Source organism: Mustela lutreola, chromosome 5 (genome assembly GCF_030435805.1).
Source record: "Mustela lutreola isolate mMusLut2 chromosome 5, mMusLut2.pri, whole genome shotgun sequence".
In the NCBI taxonomy this organism is placed as follows: domain Eukaryota; kingdom Metazoa; phylum Chordata; class Mammalia; order Carnivora; family Mustelidae; genus Mustela; species Mustela lutreola.
In genome coordinates, this window is record NC_081294.1 from 76,478,640 (window position 1) to 76,500,713 (window position 22,074).

A 22,074-nucleotide genomic window follows, 5' to 3' on the forward strand; every position below is an offset into this window, starting at 1 on the left:
TCAAAAGACGGGACAAGTAAACAGATATATAGTATATCTTGTATTCAGTTTTCTTGGGGTCGGTAGCACTATTACAAAAACAACAACAACCAAAAAACCTGTCCATAAAGGTCTTTGACGGAGTGAAAAATTAAGGTTGAAAAGCACTGAACCTAGGTACAGGTAGGAGCATCTTATATAATTCAAAAGACTGACTTTTTTTTTTTAAGGTTTCTTTTTTTTTTTTTTTTTTAATTTATTTATTTGACAGACAGAAATCACAAGTAGGCAGAGAGGCAGGCAGAGAGGGGGAGGCAGGCTCCCTGCTGAGCAGAGAGCCCGATACAGGGCTCAATTCCAGGACCCTGAGATCATGACCCGAGCTGAAGGTAGAGGCTTTAACCCACTGAGCCACCCAGGCGCCCCAAGACTGACCTTTTCTCCCTGAGATCAGGAGCAGAGCAGGGTGTCTACTTTTCACAATTTCTCAACTCTAAGCTGGAGTTACTATACATTTCTACACATCAAGAAATAAAAGCATACCCTTCCCACACCTGCACCCCCAAAAAAAGCATATGGACTGGAACGAAGTAAAATATTTTTTTATTTCCAGGTGACATGACCATCTGTGTAGTAGAGTGCCTGGCTGGCCCAGTAGGAAGATGTTGTGACTCTTGATCTCAGGGTCCTGGGTTCATGCCCCATGATGGGTGTAGAGATTTATTTTTTTTTAACTTTGTAGTCTTTTTTAGATTTTATTTTTAGGTAATCTCTATACCTGCTGTGGGGCTTGCACTCACAACCCAAGAGTCAACTTCAGGAGTCATGTTTTCTATGTACTGAGCCAGCCAAGCACCCCAGATGTAGTGATTATTTAAAAAAAAAAAATTTTTTTTTTAAAGAAGAGAAAGAAATCTACAAAAAAGCTACAAGAACTAAAATGTGCATTTAGCAAGATTGCAGGACAAAACACAACAAAAATCAATTCTATTTCTATATGCTGTCAATGAGCAATTAGAATTTGAATTTTTAAATCACTATCCTTTATGGCAGCATCAAAAAAACATGAATTGTGTAGGGATAAATTTAGTCAAAATGCAAAAAACGCATACACTGAAAACTACAATTGCTGAGAAAAATGAAAAAAGACAAAATAAATGCAGAGATGTGACATATTCATGGAAAGAAGATGGTATACTAAGATGTCACTTCTTCCAAATTAATCTATTACATGTAATTCAAATCAAAATTCCAGTAGGCCTGGGCGCCTGGGTGGCTCAGTGGTTAAGCCGCTGCCTTCTGCTCAGGTCATGATCTCAGGGTCCTGGGATCGAGTCCCGCATCGGGCTCTCTGCTCAGCAGGGAGCCTGCTTCCTCCTCTCTCTCTCTCTGCCTGCCTCTCTACCTACTTGTGATTTCTCTCTGTCAAATAAATAAATAAAGTCTTTAAAAAAAAAAGAAAAGAAAAAAAAAAATTCCAGTAGGCCTTTTTGTAGAAATTGAACAAGCTGATTCCAAAATTTACATGAAATCAAAGGACTAGAATAATGAAAACAGTTTTGAAAAAGAAGGCAGTTGGAGGATCTATACTACTTCATTTTTTTTTTTTAAGATTTTATTTATTTATTTGACAGATCACAAGTAGGCAGAGAGGCAGGCAGAGAGAGAGAAGGAAGCAGGCTCCCCACGGAGCAGAAAGCCCAATGCGGGGCTCAATCCCAGGACCCTGAGATCATGACCCAAGCCAAAGCCAGAGGCCCAACCCACTGAGCCACCCTGGCGCCCCATACTACTTCATTTTAAGAGTTACAATATAGCTACAGGAATCAAGGCATTGTGGTAATACAATAAAACAGAAATAAGCACGCATATAATCAGGTGATTAGTTAACAAAGGTGCCACAATAATTCAGTGGGGAAAAGATAGTTCTTTCAACAAATGGTACTGGAATAACTGTGTATCCATACTCGAATAAAATAAACTTAATTTTTACTCATGTCATATATTAAAAGTTAGCTCTTAAGTAAATCATGGGCCTAAACATAAAAGCTAAAACTATAAAACCTCCAGAAGAAAAAATAGAAGATCTTTGTATCCTTGGGTTAGGTAAATATTTTTTAGATAGGACACAAAAAGCAAAAAAATTATCAAATTTGAAAGCTTTCGCTGTTCAAAAAAACAGTCTCAAATAAAAAGGTAAGCTACAGACTGGGAGAAGAGATTGACTGATCCCATATTTGTTAAAGGACTTGAATCCATAAGCTGGGCGCCTGGGTGGCTCAGTGGGTGAAAGCCTCTGCCTTTGGCTCAGGTCATGATCCCAGGGTCCTGGGATCGAGCCCCACATCAGGCTCTCTGCTCAGTAGAGAGCCTGCTTCCTCCTCTCTCTCTGCCTGCATCTCCACGTACTTGTGATCTCTGCCTATCAAATAAATAAATTCTTAAAAAAAAAAAAAAAAAGGACATGAATCCACAATAAAGACGTCTTAGAAGTCAATAAGAAGACAAACAAATTTTTAAAAATTAACATATAATGTATTTGTTTCAGGTGTGTGATTCATCCTTACACAATTTACAGCACTCACCACAGCACATATCCTCCCCAGTGTTCATCATCCAGCTACCCAATTCCTCCAACCCCCCTCCATTCCAGCAATCCTCAATTTGTTTCCTGAGATTAAGAGTCGCTCATGGTTTGTCTCCCTCTCTGGCTACGTCTTGTTTCATTTTTTTCCCCCTCTTCTCCTATGATCCTCTGCCTTGTTTCTTAAATTCCACATATCAGTGAGATCATATGATAATCAGTGGGAGATGTTCCTCTCTGATTGACTTATTTCACTTAGCATTATACCCTCTAGTTCCAGCCATGTTATTGCAAATGCCAAGATTTCATATTTTTGATGGCTGCATAATATTACAGACAACCCAGTTTTTAAGTGAGCAAAAGATTTGAACAATACTTTACCAAAGAAGATAGATCAATAGAAAATTAGAACCATAGTGAACAATCCTTGTATCCACTTGGAAGGCTAGAATTTTAGTGACTGATAATACCAAGTGTTGCCAAGGATGTGGAAAAACTAGAACTCTTAAAATTGCTGGTAGGAATGCACACTGATAACCTCAATTTGGAAAACCTGTATGGCCATTTCTTATAAACATTCCATATGATCCAGCATCCCACTTCTAGGGATTTATGAGAGAAATGAAAACATGTCCACCTAAAAGATTCTACTTGGATGTTTATAGCAACTTTATTCATAATAGCCCCCAAATTGGAAACAATCCAACTGTTCACCAGCTGGTGAATGAGTATATTTAAGGGGCGCCTGGGTGGCTCAGTGGGTTGGGCCGCTGCCTTCGGCTCAGGTCATGATCTCAGGGTCCTGGGATCGAGCCCCACATCGGGCTCTCTGCTCCTCGGGGAGCCTGCTTCCTCCTCTCTCTCTGCCTCTCTGCCTGCTTATCATCTCTCTCTGTCAAATAAATAAATAAAATCTTTAAAAAAAAAAAAAAAAAGGATATCCATACGATGGAAGAGTATTCAGCCATTAAAAAGGAATGATTACTGATAATGAACATGTATGTATAAATCTCAAATCATGCTATCTGAAAGAAACCTGACACAACTGACTACTATATGCTTCCAATTATATGAAATTCTAGAAAAAGCAAAACGTTAGTATTAGAAAGTTGATCAGTGGTAGCCAGAGATTAAGAAAAGGCTTTGACCACAAGCATAGGACTTGAGGGAACATCAGGAAGGGAGATGAAAAGTTCTATATCATGAAGGTGGCGGTGTTTATACAATTGTATACATTTGTCAAAATTACATTGAAGTGCACACTTTAAATTATTGAATTTTTTGTATGTATATACAATAAATAATAAAACAATGAAGCAGATTCTTTGAAAGTTAGATGTTGTCTTCTCTGGCCCTTGAGAAAGTTGGCCTATAGGATCTGAAACTCTGACTCACTGAGAAGGATATATCTTGTGACCCTCGTAAAATAAATGAAGTTCTTTTATTTCTGTTTCAGAGACCGAAGAGATGGGTGATGAAGAAGTTTTCTCCTGGTTGAAGTGTGCAAAGGGGCAGTCCCATGAACCAGAGAATCTCATGCCCACACAGATCATCCCTGGCACAGGTAAGGGAGTTCTTTCAAAATTGGGGGAAAGAAGGGCTCCTGGCTAGCTCAGTCAGAGGAGTGGTGGTTCTTGATTTCGGGATTGTATGTTTGAGCCCCATATTGGGTATAGAAATTACTTAAATAAACCAAAAAAAATACTAAAAATAAAGAACATTTGAGGGGAAAAAAGTGTTTTTCAGTTAATTTAGGTATAACTCACACACCATAAAATCTGGTGAGGTGGTTTATCCTGGCCAGATTTTGTTTGGCCTCCCCAGATTTTTCTGACAGTTTGAATCGTTAGATAGCTGTTAGATTTTATGCAGCCAATGCACACTTGGCTCACCTTTCTGGTTGGAGACATTGGTTACTTTTCGACATAATATTTTACATTCCTGTGGTTGGTAGGATCAGAATAGAAGTCCCAAATGCTTCTAGAAAGACTTTTGATTTTAGGTTTGTAAAAATCCACCTAAAGCTAATCAAATTTCTTAAATCCCTGAAGAAAGCAGCTTAACAGGAGGAACGAGTGACCCTGTTTATGTCACAGTCCCAGCTTACTTCAGTGAGTCCTCCAAAAAGTTTCCAGCTTCCATACTTCTGATAACACATAGACATTGAAGATGGCTAGTCTACTATCTATATTCTCCTCTGCTGTGCAAGGGGCACTCTGGATCCTTATACCCAGTGCCTCCAAGCAGAAGGGTTCCCTCAGTGCATCAGTAGGATGGCTGCTCCCTGCTGATCTAAGCATTGGTTAAATGTTGATGTTAAGTTTGCACTGGTCTGGTTTTTTTCTCTACATTTTCTTTTTTGTTAGGTATAACTTAAAGTATACAAATCTCAAGTATACAATTCAGAATGTTTACCATGCTTTCGAACATTAAAGAATCTAACCCTAGAGCTTCTCCTACAGGTCAGCTTGCTAATGTTTACTAGAAGAGGGAGTGTAGGTTAGTAGTTAAGAGTGCACAGAACTTTAGGACTAAGTGTACCTCAGCTAAACTGTTAGTACTTCCATTTACCAACTATGTGTGCTTGAGCAAATGACATAAACTACTCGTGAGTATCAGTTTCATCATCAGAAATTGAGAGTGTGGAGCACCTGGCTAGCTCAGTCAGTGGAGTGCAATGCTTGATCTTCGGGGTTGTGAGTTCGAGCCCTATATTGGGTGTAGTGATCACTTAAAAAAAAAAAATACAATCTTTAGGGGTACCTGGCTGGTGTTCAGTTGGTAGAATATGCGACTCTTTTTTTTGTTTTTAAGATTTTATTTATTTGACAGAGATCACAAGTAGGCAGAGAGGCAGGCCAAGAGAGAAGGGAAGCAGGCTCCTTGCTGAGCAGAGAGCCTGATTTGGGACTCCATCCCAGCACCCTGACACCATGACCTGAGCAGAGAGGCTCAACCCACTGAGCCACCCAGGCGCCCCGAACATACAACTCTTAATCTCAGGGTCTTGAGGTCTGGGTGTGGAGCCTGCTTAAATAAATTTAGGGGTGCCTGGGTGGCTTGGTCAGTTAAGCGTCTGCCTTCGGGTCCTGAGATCTAGTTCCACGTCAGGCTCTATACTCAGCAGGGAGCCTGCTTCTCCCCTTCCCTCTGCCTTCTGCTCCCCCTGCTTGTGTACTCTCTCTCTCTGTCAAATAAATAAAATCGTAAGTAAAATCTTTTTCAGAAAAATTGAGGGTAAAGGCTACCACCTCACTGAAATGTGAAGTGGTAGCCTTTTACCTTTACCTTTAAGGGTTGAGGAGGGTAATATAAATGAGATCCTTAATATAATATAATATAATATAAATATAAATGAGGGTAATATAAATGAGATCCTTAGCACAATACCTGGCACATAAAACATTCTGCGGCTTTCGTTGTTGCTGTCTGTCTTCCAGCTCTTTACAATATTGGAGACATGGTACATGCTGCCCGGGGCAAATGGGGAATAAAAGCAAACTGCCCTTGTATTAGTCGGCAGAACAAATCTGTGCTGAGACCTGCTGTCACCAATGGGATGTCACAGGTAAAGTGGTATGTGTGGGTATAAGTGAGAGAAACTTCACCTCTTAGTACTGGGAAGTGCCCCCATTTTCACCTGTGTTGTCCTAGGCTACTGTAGGATACCTGAGGAATTAGGGGATGGAGAAGTGTTTCTAGAGAGAGCCCCAAAAATGTTACTCAGGGATTTGATTCCCTCTGCCTGGTACGAGTTTCTCTTCAGTCATTTTAAAACCATTTCAGGCTGGGTTGATAAATAGCACAAAGAAATTCTCTGCATCTTGTCAAGATTTACACTTTAGAGTCCTTATATAGGTGAGAAGTATAGAAAATGTTACTAGGAAGGCAGTCCTATCTGTGTGCATGGTCCCTGTCCTTGTCATGTTAGGTACTGAGGACAGAAATGTGAAGACTGGCCTGCTGAGCTGGGATCATTCTACCCTGAAAACAATGCCAGGCCTCCCAGAGAGGCAGTGGTTTGCTCATTGCTCTGTCAGAGGTGGAGGTCATTCCGGTTTGATGGTAACTGTTTTGAACAAGAGGCTGTTTTTAAAACACATATGCACACCCACACACATACCCTTACCTGCTTTCCAAGAACACAACCAACACATGGTCAGGAGGAGCCACAGGAATTAAGGCTAATCATCTGGAAAATTCAGTAATAGAACATTTATGGATTATTTATGTGTGCCAAACACTATACCAAACTCTTTGCGTATACTATCTCATTTAATCCTCAGAACAGCTTAATGAGCTTACTTTCTATTAAAATATTAGTTACATTCAACTGTTCTTTCCACAGAACCAAGTTTCTGACACATTGCAGAACTCCTTAAATGTATGGTAAATTAATGAATGAATGAAATAGCAGTTTATGGGACAGTTTCACATTGTTTTCCCAGACCTTTTCAGTGTCAGCAGCCCTTACTGTGTTTTTTGTTTTTTGTTTTTTCCTGTGCAAGGACAGCACTCTAACCATGTTGGCCTTCTATGCTTTAGCTTCCTAGCATAAACCCTAGTGCCTCTTCTGGAAGTGAAAACACCTTCTCAGGCGGAGGAGGAACTGCAGCAGTAACGTCAGAGACCGACCATGTTCCAAAAGCCGACAGCACTGATATCAGATCTGAGGACTCTCTGAAAGCAGAGAGTTCAGCTTCAAATAGCAATAGTGAGCTAAAAGCCATCAGGCCCCCTTGCCCCGACACGGCTCCCCCCTCTTCTGCCCTGCACTGGTTGGCAGATTTAGCAACTCAGAAGGCTAAAGAGGAAACAAAAGGTGAGATAAACACAAGCCTTTACCCTGCCTGCGGGTGGAACACTTGAGTTATTCAGGGATTCTTCACACTCACACATTACCATCCACATTTATAAAGCATGCTGCTTGCTTTCTCTTTCACATAAAATAAGGGAATCTCCTTCATTTTCTTTCTAGAAGTGGAGCTTTTTTAAAAAAGTACATGCCTGGGCTCTACCCCAGACCTCTTTAGTCAGAATTAATCATAGAGTTGTAATAAGCTTCCAGGTGGTTCTGTTATGCAGCCAGGTTTTCAGTGGGCACAAAGTCACCTGGGGAATTGTTAAAAATGCGGATTCCTATGCCTCACCAGAACTATTAAGTGACAACCTCTTAAAGAACTATCAAGAATCTCCATTTCTCGTGATCACCCCAGGTGATTCCTCTACAGGTCTTCTGAAGACCCCCTTGTAAAGACACTGTCTTAGCAAGTAAGGGAGATGAAAGATGGATGGGAATAAGAAGAAGTTTGAAATTCAGATCGGGGAAAGGAAGAAAGTAGTAGGAGAGCTTCTCCTTGGCCATGATCCTGCTATAGTCATACCTGGTCAGGCTTGGTCCATATGAAACTATATGTAGTTTGGGGGGCAGGAGTGGGGAAAATCTGCTCCTTCCCACTTGGCTGATTTTTAGGAGTCAGTTGCCTGTTGGATGTTCCTTATGATGCCTAATATTGTTCCCGGTTATGTCCTTACAGAAGCAGGGTCCCTGAGGTCGGTGCTCAGTAAAGAATCTCATTCACCCTTTGGGCTGGACTCGTTCAACTCCACTGCAAAGGTCTCTCCGTTGACTCCAAAGCTTTTCAACAGTCTGTTACTGGGTCCCACTGCCTCTAACAACAAAACCGAAGGCTCTAGCCTTCGAGACCTCCTTCACTCCGGGCCTGGAAAGCTTCCTCAAACCCCCTTGGACACAGGCATACCCTTCCCCCCCGTCTTCTCTACATCCTCAGCAGTAAGTGTCCTTTCTACAACTCTAGCCTTTTCCAGTGAAGAGCCATTAGAGATCTGATAACTGGGTTAGAGTATGTTTGGGTAACTTGTATTCTCTTCATTGTGTGTCCAGTTAATAAGATCTTTCTTTACATTTGAGTTTGGGGAATGTTTGAGATCCCTTTAAATCATGAAAATTTTTTGCCCTGTCAAGAAGTCAGTAAAATTAAGACATTGAAATTTTCACTCAGCAGAAATTACTATTTTCTTGACAATAATGGGCATTATTTTTTTTTTTAACTTAGGCAGTACATCCATGTTATCTTCTCTTGGATATCTAATAGACACCCCAAACCATGTAACCATGTAACACATGTAAGACCACATTCCTGCCTCATCTTCTGCCCGTAAGCCTGCTTCTCCCTTAGTTTCCTCTGTTGGTAGTGGGCATTTGCATTCTTCCATTGCTTGGCCAAAATCTTGGAGTCATTCAGGACTCCCATCTCTCACATTTCATATCTAATCTGCCAGCACCTCTTTAAGTTTGATTTTTTTTTTTTTTTTTTTTTTTTTTTTTTTTTTTTTTTTTTTAAAGATTTATTTATTTGACAGAGATCACAAGTAGGCAGAGAGAGAGGAGGAAGCAGGCTCCCCCACTGAGCAGAGAGCCCGATGCAGGACTCGATCCCAGGACCCCAAGATCATGACCTGAGCTGAAGGCAGAGGCTTTAATCCACTGAGCCACCTAGGTGCCTCCCAGTTTGATCTTTAAAATGTATTCAGAGTCCACTCATTTCTCATTGGCTCCCTCATTTCCTATTTGGTCTGAGCCAGCATCCTCTCTTTCCTGCGTATTTGGAATAAACTCCTTACAGGTCCCCTTTATTTCTTCCCTTTTCCACTCTCTATAGTCTGTTGTCAATACAGCAACTAGAGTGATTCTTTTAAAATATAAGTGATCTCCTAGCCATGATTTATGTCACTTTTGCCTAAACTCCTTCAGGGGCTATACTCCTAGTATAAGCAGAGTTCTTTCTGTGGATGGTAAGGCTCCATCCCTGTCTGTGCGTCTTGCCTACACTTCTCTGATTTCAGCTGTCACTTTCCTTGTGCAAACTGCTCTTGACTACACCCACCTTCATATTCTTTGAACATAACAAGGCAGGCTCCTTCTTCAGAGCCTTTGCATTTGTCCTTCTACCTGGAATGAACTTTCCCATGTAACCACAGGCTTGCTTCATCACTTTTGTCTCCTCCCTCCTGAAATGTCACATCCTATAAGCCTTCTTCTTAAATCACCCTTTTTAACTGACTGCACCACCCAGACGCACCCCTTTAAATCACCCTTTCTAAAGTCCATCACACTCCCATCCTTCATAACTGTTCTCCCTGAATTTGATATTCCATAGCATTCACTACTGTGTTTAATTTCTTTTCTGTCTTACCTTTCCTTAAAGAATTTTTAGCTGTTCTATTTACTTTTTTTTTTTTTTTTTAATTTTATTTATTTATTTGAGAGAGAGAGATGACAAGCAGGCAGAGAGGCAGGCAGAGAGAGAGGAGGAAGCAGGCTCCCCGACGAGCAGAGAGCCCGATGCGGGGCTCGATCCCAGGACCCTGAGATCATGACCCGAGCCGAAGGCAGCGGCTCAACCCACTGAGCCACCCAGGCGCCCCTGTTCTATTTACTTTTAAATCACTAATGCTAGAGTTTGATACATAGTAGGTGTTTGTTAGCATTTACTGAATGAAGGAATTCACAAGATAGAAAATTTAAAAGATAGAGTGAGAAGTCTCCTTCCTGTCATTGTCTCCCCACCACCTGTTTCCTTTCTGGAGGTCAGTCACCATCGTTTCAGGGGCTTTACTCTCTCTCTCTCTCTCTCTCTCTCTCTATATATATATATATATATATAGTTTCTTCTCCCTGTTTTTACATACATGTTCTAAACCTTGCTCTTCTGGTTTCAGTCTGTATTATCTTTGAGATCATTTCAAGCAAGTACATAAACATGCTTGTCATTCTTTTTTGTGATTAATGGCTGAAATTCAATGAATTGTGGGTTGTTGAGCCCTGTATGATGTGAATATTGGTTTCTCTTTTAGATTCATGAATTTTTAAAAAGTCACTTTTAGCTCTGTTTTATTTGTACATGCTCTGTCAGTTCTCCTTTTCCTTTTTTAGTTTTCCCAGGAAGTTACATGATTACATGTACTCTGTACAGATAATGATGAGTGATATTTCAGGCATAGGAATATCAGGTGTACAAAAGCCCTCTGAGAGGGGCGCCTTGGTGGCTCAGTGGATTAAGCCTCTGCCTTCAGCTCAAGTCATGATCTCAGGGTTCTGGGATCAAGCCCCGTATCAGGCTTCCTGCTCAGCAGGGAGCCTGCTTCCCCCTTCTCTTCACCTGCCTCTCTGCCTGCTTGTGATCTGTCTCTCTGTCAAATAAATAAATAAAATTTAAAAAAAAAAAAAAAGCCCTCTAAGTTCTGTGACATTACAGATGTCACCTTGATTTCTGAACCTGAGCTTTCCCATCACCGGAAGCATGTGAGAAATTCTCACTGTGGTGAGAAGTGGGGGCAGAATTGGGATTAGGAGACTTCTTTCAGAATATACGTTTCCAATTGAATACTTTGGTTTACCCCTCTATTGGGGTATACTCCCTGGTTAAAAAAAGCACTGCCTTGGGGCACCTGGGTGGCTCAGTGGAAGCCTCTGCCTTCGGCTCAGGTCATGACTCCCAGAGTTCTGGGATCGAGCCCCATATCGGGCTCTTTGCTCGGCAGGGAGCCTGCTTCCCTCTGTCGTCTCTCTGCCTACTTGTTATCTCTGTCTGTCAAATAAATAAATAAAGTCTTTAAAAAAAAAAAAAAAAAGCACTGCCTTGATAAGTCACTTTATTACTTAAGTATTGTATCCCTTGGGCATACTAGCGAGAAAAAACATTTATAACCTTCAAAGTCAATGATCTTTTCCACTCAGCTACAGTATTTTGTGATCCCTGTGGTCTCCATGCAAATCCTTAATATCTCTGACTGGATGCCAGAGATATTTCTTAGATCTCCAGTCTCCTGAGGCAGAGGGGATCTTTCTGTACTTTTATAAACGTAAAGCAGGATCTGAAGGACAGGAAGATTTAAGATCTTGACTTAACAGACCCCGCCCTTCATTTACAAAAGGCGTTTCAGTAAGTTTTGTGAAACTTAATGAGGTAAATCAGAACAACTCCTTGTGAAGACAGCTGTGTGATTCAGTAAGTTTTGTGAAACTTAATGAGGTAAATCAGAACTCCTTCTTGTGAAGACAGCTGGGAGACAGTTTTGTGAATGCTCTTCTCATGGCACCTCAGTCAGACTTACCCAATGGAATTGTGTGTGGCAGGGAGTGAAGAACAAGGCCAGCCTACCCAACTTCCTTGACCACATCATTGCCTCGGTGGTAGAAAATAAGAAAACCTCAGATGCTGCAAAGCGGGCCTGTAACTTGACTGATACCCAAAAGGAAGTGAAGGAGATGGTGATGGGGTTAAATGTGCTGGACCCCCATACCTCTCACTCCTGGCTCTGTGATGGCAGACTTCTGTGTCTTCATGACCCCAGCAACAAAAATAATTGGAAGATCTTCCGAGAGTGTTGGAAGCAAGGCCAGGTAAGTAAGAAATAAGCAATTAGCCAGGCCGGTTGCTTATCCACCACAGCTGCCAGGGCAGTTTCAATTCTGTCGGGGAGCCTTTTTGCCAGGGAGAGTAAGACATAGTAAGTTCGTTTCAGACAGCCTTGCTACTTCAGGTTATCCTGGATTTTAAAAAAATCAGAAGATTCCTAAACATATATCGTGTTTCCTTATATTTCTATAATTCTATATAGTATGTAGCTCTGTGTTCTTAAAAGGGCAGTTGAAATTTCTGTGAAGTGGTAACTGCCATTAATGACACCTTTAGAGGAAAATCCTTAAGTGTGACATAGGGGTAAGGCAAAGGTGGGTGGAAGTGAGTGGTACTTTTCTAGGTAAATATTTCAAGGCCACACAAATTTGAAGGATAGTGTGATAACACTAATTTTTATACTTTAGCAGGTGCTTGAGAAAGGGGGAGGTTATGGAATTGTCTGGATAGTTTTTCATTCTAGATGTGAGGAAGTATTCTCAGAGGTGGATTTGTCAGCTTTTTGTTCTCTTACCCCAGCATAGTGGTAGATACCTGAGCAACAGAAGTGATTTCTGTGGCCTGCCTCCCAGGGTGAGAATCAAGAATAATGATAGAGTAGAAGTAGTCTCCATTTCCTGCAACTGCCGTGTTCAAATCTTTAGATTCTGAAACTGGGAAAGAATAGTAAATCATGGTAAAGAAGACTACGTTGTCCCAAGAAACCTCTTATTCTGTCCCTTAGCCCTGAGCTAAAGGTATTCCTAAATGGTTCTGATTGGGATTTTTGTTTCCACAGCCAGTGCTGGTTTCAGGGGTACATAAAAAGCTCAAGTCTGAACTCTGGAAGCCAGAAGCCTTTAGCCAGGAATTTGGGGACCAGGATGTGGACTTGGTGAACTGCAGGAACTGTGCTATAATTTCTGATGTGAAAGTTCGGGATTTCTGGGATGGCTTCGAGATTATATGCAGTAAGTAGCTTTGGTAATGGCTGACTGAGCATCTATACACCCATCACTACCCCTGGACTCAAAATAAATCTTCTTGGCATGTGGCAGTGGTGAGGGGGTGGTGGTGTTGGTAGAACAGACATTCTGTCCTGGTGCCAACCAGGCAGCTCTCATAGCAATCATATGGCTCCCAGAGCACACCTGGGCATAAGCCCATGCTCCCTTGGGTTGTGTGGAACACTTCACTGAGGAATCGGGTGGAATCCCTGTGAGATGGAAAAAAATATAGCATGTACTAAAGCAGTAGGTGAGGAAAACAAAGCCCACGTAGTCCGTTATGACAGGTTACAAGTCTGAAAATAAAAAGTTAAAACTTTTGGTCACTGAAAAAATCAGGCAGCAGCCAAACTAGCAGATTATGGGAGTGCTTTCTGTCTTCCAGAGCGATTAAGATCAGAAGATGGGCAGCCAATGGTGCTTAAACTCAAGGACTGGCCTCCTGGGGAAGATTTTCGGGACATGATGCCAACAAGGTTAGTAGACCACAGTGGGTCATCTTGAGACACTGGCCTTCCTGGAGCATCTCAAAGTAATTATAGAAAAGGGGACTTTGTGCTTTTTCCCCCTGTAACAAGTTAAGTCATCTTTCCTGATCTTTTGTAGGTTTGAAGATCTAATGGAGAACCTTCCCTTGCCAGAGTATACCAAACGAGATGGCAGGCTCAATCTGGCTTCTAGGCTACCCAGCTACTTTGTAAGGCCGGATCTGGGCCCCAAGATGTACAATGCCTACGGTATGAGGGAGAAGCCCTATTGCCCTTTTCGGACACTGCCATTCCCCGTTTCACCAATAGAGGGAGATATTTAGGCAGGGTCATTTGTAGAGCTAATGGAGGGCAAAGTGACAGGAAAAAAAAAAAAATGATAGAAAAGTTAACAGTGTCCAGGATGATTTGGGATTTTCTTTGTATTGTTTTGTTTTGTTTTAGAGGGGGAGGGGCACCGGGAAAGGGAAAGAGAGAGAATCTTAAGCAGGTTCCATGCCCAGCATTTAGTCTGTCGCAGGGCTTGATTTCTTGCCCCTGAGATCATGACCTGAGCCAAAATCAGAAGTCTGTTGCTTAACCAACTAAGCCGTCCAGGCGACCGTGTGTGTGCGCATGCGCGCTATTTTTTTCCCCCTTTTTCAATTTATTTATTTGTTTGTTTGTTTGTTTGTTTTTATTTTTTTTTAATATTTTATTTATTTATTTGAGAGAGAGACAGTGAGAGAGAGCATGAGCGAGGAGAAGGTCAGAGAGAGAAGCAGACTCCCCATGGAGCTGGGAGCCTGATGCGGGACTCGATCCCAGGAATCCAGGATCATGACCTGAGCCGAAGGCAGTCGTCCAACCAACTGAGCCACCCAGGCGTCCCTGTTTGTTTGTTTTTAAAAAGATTGATTGATTGATTGATTTTAGAGAGTATATGAGCAGGGCAAGGTGCAGAGGGGAAGAGAGAAGGGGAAAGAATCTCAAGCAGAATCCATTCTGAGCATGGATCCTGACCCAGGCTGGATCTCACAACCCTGAGATTATGACCTGAGCTGAATCCAAGAGTTGGACATTTAGCTGACTGTGCCACCTGGGAACCCCTATTTGTTGCTTTTTTGTTTGTTTTATGAGTTTATTTGTTTGAGAGAGACAGAGATAGAGCATGATCTGGGGGCGTGGGAGAGGAGGAGGCAGAGGGAGAGGGAGAAGCAGATTCCCCACTGAGCTGGGAGCCTGACTTGGGGCTCAATCCCAGGATCCAGAGATTGTGACCTGAGCTAAAGGCAGATGCTTGACCAACTGAGCCACCCAGGTTCTTCTCTCTTTTCTTTCCTTTCCTTTTCTTTCTTTTTTTTAATTTTATTTTTTACTTATTTTTAAGATTTATTTATTTGAGCGAGAGAGTCAGCAAAAGCACAAGTAGGGAGGAGAGGGAGAAGCCAGCTCCCTGCTGACCAGGGAGTCCTGTGTGGGGCTTCATCCCACATGATCATGGGATCATTACCCGAGCTGAAGGCAGACAACTGACTGAGCCACCCAGGCGCCCCTTTTTTTCTTTTCTCTTTTCTTTTCTTTTCTTTAAAATTTTACTTAACTGTTTGTTTATTTTAAAGATTTCTTTACTTTGAGATAATCTTTACACCTGTCATGGGGCTAACCTTAAAACTCTGAGATCAGGAGTCACATGCTCTTATCAGCTGAGGCAGCCAGGCACCCCAGGATGGTTTTGGGTGTGTTTGCCACATCTTTTGTCATATTGTCATATTGATTTATGTCACATCTATAACTTGTCTATCTCCAATGATTGGAAAGTTTCCTATCAAATATTCTGTGCAAGAAGACATGATTCTTAGTTTTTAAGAGTCTTGATTAAAAAAAAAAAAAACAGTGAAGAGATCTGAGTACCATGCTACCCGGCCTGCTCTTTGTGGAGTCAGAGTAGGACCATAAATCACTGTGAAAGCCAAACTTCTACTGAATGTCAGTAATGCCCATATCAGTTTTGCTTTTTAAGGAGAGATTGTTGTGGAGGGGTGAATCAGTTCAGTGCCCAAATCTAATGATAGTGTCATCCGAGCTAGAAATCAATCTTAAAACACTAAAAAAGAGATGGAAAGAATGATTTCTTAAGATACAGATAGACTTCACTCTCCCACTGTTACCCATTTAAGAACATCTTTGAGTATGTTTGCACTTGCAGGGTCTCTGTGGATTTTTCACAATATTGCCCTTTCACCCTTCATATCCTCCTTTTCTCTTAGGCTTGATAACTGCGGAAGATAGAAGAGTTGGCACAACAAACCTTCATTTAGATGTGTCTGATGCAGTTAATGTGATGGTGTATGTTGGGATCCCCATCGGGGAGGGTGCCCATGATGAAGGTATGATTTCTAGAAGCCATACTTCAGGATGGTGAGGCTTGGCCTCAGGAGTAGAATCGGAGTCTTCCTCCTCACTTAGAGCCAGTGGTTTCTTCTTAACTCTCTTCAAGACTTGATGCCTAGTAGGCACCCAGTGGATGTTGCTAGATGAAAGGAGGTTCTAGGAGAGAGGAGTGGTATTTGTGTATCTTTAACCGGTCGTCTTTATGGGAATGCTCCCCTTTCCACTAAGTGTATAGCATCAGAAAGATGAAGGAAGGAGGAAGGATCACCTGGCTCACTTGGTCCATCAGCCAGATCACCTGTGAGGTGACAGATGATAAGGCCAGCTCACTGGCACAGAATCGAAGCATCACAGTGATATTTTGCTGCATTTGCACTCCCTCCATCTCAGTGTAAACTTAATATGTGTTAATTATGGACATTTTAGAAAACAGAAAGTTTTAAAGAAAAATAAGTTAACTCAGAGTCTAATGGTTCAGGGATTATCATTGTCATCATTATGGTACATTTGCTGCCACAATTTTGCTTTTAATGCTACACACCTGCAGATCTTTCCACGATATTGTCCTTTAAGGTATTAAAGTAGACAAGCATTAGAAGCCGACCCTCTTAACTTGTCAGAGATGCTTTACATTTCATGGCTTTAAATCCATAGAACCCTTGAGTTTGAAGAGGTCTTGAGGAAGTGTATGGAGTCTGTCTACTTACAGTGGGAAATGACCTGCAATTTGAACATAAGATGTGGCTACACAGTTTGAGCAGGAAATAATTTTAAAAGAAACCTCTACGCTCCAAAATGCTGAGTTTCTCTTCAGTAAAAAAGATTTAGGGTTTTTCTTCCTGTGTATAGGAAGGTTAGACAAATTTGAGTTTTGATTCTTTGATTCTACTTTATATTACGCCAGAGAGATTGAGAATTGTAGAGATTAAACTTCTTTGAGTTGGATATTTCACTTGACTCAGGTACTGAAATAGCTGGTTACACTGAAAAGTAATTTTGCTGTTTTCAGAGGTACTCAAGACCATTGATGAGGGGGATGCTGATGAGGTGACAAAGCAGAGAATTCATGATGGAAAGGAGAAGCCTGGTGCTTTGTGGCATATCTATGCAGCCAAGGATGCAGAAAAGATCCGGGAATTGCTCCGAAAGGTATGCCCCTGGGTTGGCTCCCAGCTCCAAGATTAAGGTTCTGGGATGCTGCTGACATAGCCTGCTTTGGGTTTCTCCTGTGCAGTCTCTTGGCTTTAAAGACCTGTACCTTTTGTCGGAATTCCCTGAAGGTGCGGTGCCTGGGTGGCTCAGTTGGTTAAGCCTTTGGCTCAAGTCATGATCCTGGAGTTCCAGGATCGAGTCCCGCATCAGGCTTAACAGCTCTCTGGGGAGTCTGTTTCTCCCTCTGACCTTCTCCCCTCTCTCTCACTTTCTCTCTCTCTCTCTCTCAAATAAATAAATAAACCCTTTTTAAAAAAATCCTCTTTAACAAAAAAAAATTCCCTGATGGTGTGAATCCACACCTGGAGGATGCTGAAGAGAACAAAACAGAAGATTTGGCCCACTAGGGACATTGCCTCTATAAGCAGCATTTATGCTGTTAGTAATATTTATGTATTGATTTTTCCATCTGTGGGTTTGGTTATGGCTTCAGGTTGGAGAGGAGCAAGGCCAAGAGAATCCCCCTGATCACGACCCAATTCATGACCAAAGTTGGTACCTGGACCAGACCCTCCGTAAGCGACTCTATGAAGAGTATGGTGTGCAAGGCTGGGCCATTGTTCAGTTCCTGGGAGATGCTGTCTTCATACCTGCTGGAGCCCCACACCAGGTGGGTTCCACTTGGTTCCATGGGCTTCTGTATTTCTGATTTTCTTAGTAATCTAGCAAGAGGTATAAGTGGCTGGATTGGACTGGCTGTTCTTTTTATTTTTTATTTTTTTTTTTCATTATGTTCAGTTAGCCACCATATATATAGTACATCATCAGTTTTGATATATAGAGTTCAGCAATTCATTAGTTGCGTATAACATCCAGTGCTCATCACAATACGTGCCCTCCTTAATACCCGTCATCTCACTATCCCATCCTCCTACCCCTCCCCACTGAAGGACTGGCTGTTCTTAAACTGCTGCTTAATTTTTGCTTTTTAGTTTCCTTCTGTGTAATTTTAAATGCACATTTTAAAAAAATTTTAAAGAAGGGAGACCATTTTTTAAAAAGTGAAAGTTGCAGCTCACCTCCCTGTGCCATACCCCTATTCGGTCCCTTCATCCTGCGTTCTCCAGAGGTAGCCGGTGGTTAACAGTTCAGTGTGTATTTCTCCAGATCCTTTTCTGTACAATTACCAACATTTTCATGTAAAAATTTATACTCGCAATTTTTCTGCACTTGTTTTTATGAAAATGGAATATTGGAAGCATTTCTCAAGTTTGGGGATTTTTGTTTGTTTTTTAAACCATATCATAGATGTTTTCTAGGTGTTGCTGACTGTGGCTCTTTCCCCTTCCAGGTACACAATCTATACAGTTGCATAAAAGTAGCAGAAGACTTTGTATCTCCAGAACATGTAAAGCACTGTTTCCGCCTGACACAGGAATTCAGGCATCTCTCTAACACTCATACAAACCATGAGGATAAACTGCAGGTAAATAACCCCTCCATCACCCCTCCCTCCTCCTCCCACCTCGTTCTGTCTCCTCATCTCCTACTTGGCTACATATGAAAAACGCACATTCTACATCAGTCCTCGTCACATTTCGCTTTTAGAGAATACTCGTCTTTTAACATAATCATTTCTGCCATCACCTTCTCTTTCTCTCCCACCGGGAGATAGAGTATTTAGTGCTGATAACTGACTGGATTTGACTTTTCCAGTCAGGTGGCAAAAGCAGTGTGGCATTGTGTTACAAGCATGTTTCCAAGAAGGGCACCTCCCCAGAGCTGCTTCTCACAGTACGTTTTGGTGCAGATTCAATTCCCTGAAGCCCCGCTAGGACTGCAGTTCATGTCCCTGAGAATTACTGGGTGCTGCAGTGGCATTTAAAGAAAAGAATAAGGAAGCAAGATTCCCCGGGGCAGATGTGCAGTCTTTCTGCCACCGGCCAGTAGATTCAGTCACCTTCAACCCTGATCTGATCTTTTTTGCTATTCCTTTTTTTAAATTTTTAGAATATTTCAGCCATAAAAGTTGTTAGACAAAGTCCGTTCACATGGATAGAGGAGGTAACACTGATCCTATAGATAAAATGCATATGTATTTCAGACATCACTGCCATCAGGTCTACTTGGGATGTGTCACTTCCAGCACTCCCAGTCCTCTGTCACTGCTTAATTTTTTTCTGTAGTATTTTTCACTTAACTTTATGCATTTTATCTATTTGTTTCTATCCCTACTAGAATGTAAGCTATTTAAGCTCCATGAAGGCAGGGATTTTACTGTTTTATTCACTGCTTTTCCCTAGCACAATATCTGATACTTACTAGGTACACAGTAAATATTTGTTGAATTAGTACAAAAATTTAATAAAGAATAGCAAAAGGGGGCTGTGTGCCCATCATTCAGGTTAAGAATTAAAGCATCGTATACATACAGACAAACAATATTAATACACAGAACAACTGCATTATTGAAGGTTCCGTGTACCTTCCCCATCCTGTCTCCTTACTTTCCCTCTCCAGAAATCATCATTATCTTGGTTTAAAACTCTTTTCAGCTTGTTACTTAGTGACTGTTCTTCCTGCTTGATGTGTAGATTGTGTTCCTCTTAGACAATTAGAAAATACGTACAAGCACAAAGGGAAAAAATTTCCAATAATCTGACCTGCCCACTGTTGTTTTAGTGCATTCCTGTTAGTTCTAGGACCTTAGGCAAGGTTCTTGACCTCCAGACCTTGGTTTCCTCAGTTTCTCATGGGTAAAAATGGGGATATAGTAGAATCGACCTCGTAAGATGTGGGAAGGATGAAATGAAAGTCCATGTAAAAAGCTTACCCGTAGGTGCCTGGGTGGCTCAGTGGGTTAAGCCTCTACCTTTGGCTCAGGTCATGATCTTATGGTCCTGGGATCGAGTCCCACACCAGGCTTTCTGCTCAGCTTGGAGGCTGCTTTCCCCTCTCTCTTTCTCTGCCTGCCTCTCTGCCTACTTGTGATCTCTCTCTGTCAAATAAATAAATAAAATCTTAAAAAGAAAGAAAAAAAAAAGGCTTATCGGTAGTGCCCAGCACTTAACTAAGCACTTAGATGAAAGTGATTATATAGTCTTTCAGTTGGATTCATCATTCTTTTCTGATTATAGACCTTTTAGCCTCTGTGATTTGTGAATCCCCTTTGGAATTGATTTGGGAAGTATGCGGTGCTCGCTGACAGGTTTCCTCATTAATTAGTCTTTATAGGCTGTGTAAAACATATGCTTTTGTGGGGCTCCAGGTTGGCTCAGTCAGTTCAGTGTCTGCCTTCAGCTTAGGTCATGATCCCAGGGGCCTGAGATCGAGCTCCTTGCTCACGAGGGACTCTGCTTCTCCCTCTCCCTCTGCCTGCTGCTTCCCCAGCTTGTGCTCTTGAGAGCGTATGCACGCTCTCTCTTCATCAAATAAATAAATAAAATATTTTTTAAAAAAAACACACACACAACATACATTTTTGTTTGAGAATATAATATGGGGCCACCATGAACTGACTGCTGATTGCTCTCTCCAGGTGAAGAACATCATTTATCACGCAGTGAAAGATGCTGTTGGCACCCTCAAGGCTCATGAATCCAAATTGGCAAGGTCTTAGGCACGGAGAAACTCCAGACTCCCCTGTGAAGCAGGTCTTTCACTCACAACACATACAGGGAACGGCGGGGCTTCTCTGCTGGAGCAGAGGCCCTTCACTTGGAGCCAGTGTGGTCAGTATTAACAAACTCTCCAGCCACTCTTTTCTACGCTGCCTCAACACTGAAGGTTGACACAGGAAAGTCGCACTGTTCACACACACAGTTTCAGACTCCAAGCCAAGGGTGCCGCATCCCCATCCTGTGGTCTTTTGGGACTCTGAATTGCCTGAACGTTGCTGGGCTTTCCTGCGCATTCTCGTGACTTAAGATCCATGGAAACTGGGAATGTGGGCACACCTTTCTTTTCTTTTTTCTCTCGTGCCTAGTGAAGTGGGAATCTGTTTGGAGGTAGGGGGAATCCCATAACTGGTACAAGTAGGGGCTAACTGCTTAAACATGCCTGGTGGAAGCCTGACAGTGTCTTTGCACGTGACCTCTGATACAGCCCATCCCAGGAGACGGGGTGAAGCCATTCCCCACAATCTCTCCCATGAACACTGGAGTCTTACAGGACCCAGGGAGAACCCACTGCTTTTCCCAGGAGGCTCCAGGATTAGGAAATGTGTGTATTTAGTGAAAAATAGGTTTGTAGTGAAATAGTTACTATTTCATGAAAGTAGATATTTTTAGAATTTTTGAAATACCACAGTTGTTTTCCTGGATTATGAGGAAAGGCACATTACATTTAGTCTTCCTTTCGATAAAAATCTTTGAAAAAATATGATTTTTAGAAATCAACTGCCCATTATAGCACAAAATCAGCCAAAGCAGAATTTAAAAGAATTGGCTTTTTAGGATTCTTTTAGTTTTCTTCCCCTCCCATCTCAGTCGTATCTTGTGGGAACAGCCAATTGAGAAAGAACTTTGTCGTGTCTGAGCTGTAGTGTGTTTTACAAATATGCACACTCATGACACAGGAACCATTTTCACCTATTACCAGCGTTCCCTTGGGACTCCTCTTACACTTCCAAATGCTAAGGAAAGTTTGATTTCCTACATGAGGCTTTTGGTTTTTGGGTTTTTTGTCCAGAAATATTTTAAGCAAAACTTTCCAACTCCGTGGAGTTTTATTAAGAATTTATTTGAAAATTATGGAATTCATTGGCCCATAGATACATTGGAAAATGTATCTATCTTCTTTCCAGCTGTACTGTAGTGCCCTGCAGGCTTGTTTATATGTTCACAGTTACTTTTTTTTTTTTTTTTTTTTTTAATAAAAGTCATTTACTGTAGAATACTTTTAATTTCACTTTCTGTATTTTAATTTTGTTGAAGGGCTGATTGGGATTTCCATGTTCTTATTAAAAATCTAACAAATCTGTTTGGAGTGGACTAAATTCTTCCTGTGCCAGCCATTCTAAAAAGTGAAGGCAGGTTGAATGTGGGTTGAAAATGGAGGATGGTTCACTT

General features: G+C 41.6%; 1 protein-coding gene across 2 annotated transcripts in view; it reads left to right on the forward strand.

Moving 5' to 3' along the window:
* KDM3B (lysine demethylase 3B) overlaps window positions 1-21,985 on the forward strand; it is a 71,706-nt gene extending 49,721 nt beyond the window's left edge. For both annotated transcript variants that reach the window (XM_059174685.1, XM_059174686.1), the window contains 13 exons: window positions 4,020-4,127; window positions 6,004-6,131; window positions 7,109-7,385; window positions 8,101-8,357; window positions 11,724-11,990; window positions 12,785-12,956; window positions 13,378-13,468; window positions 13,599-13,729; window positions 15,730-15,849; window positions 16,863-17,002; window positions 17,499-17,675; window positions 18,357-18,491; window positions 20,544-21,985. In XM_059174685.1, coding sequence (XP_059030668.1) covers window positions 4,020-4,127; window positions 6,004-6,131; window positions 7,109-7,385; window positions 8,101-8,357; window positions 11,724-11,990; window positions 12,785-12,956; window positions 13,378-13,468; window positions 13,599-13,729; window positions 15,730-15,849; window positions 16,863-17,002; window positions 17,499-17,675; window positions 18,357-18,491; window positions 20,544-20,624 — 2,084 coding nt within the window. In that variant the 3' untranslated portion in view covers window positions 20,625-21,985. The remainder of the gene's footprint in view (window positions 1-4,019; window positions 4,128-6,003; window positions 6,132-7,108; window positions 7,386-8,100; window positions 8,358-11,723; window positions 11,991-12,784; window positions 12,957-13,377; window positions 13,469-13,598; window positions 13,730-15,729; window positions 15,850-16,862; window positions 17,003-17,498; window positions 17,676-18,356; window positions 18,492-20,543) is intronic.
* Window positions 21,986-22,074: the final 89 nt, after the last annotated feature.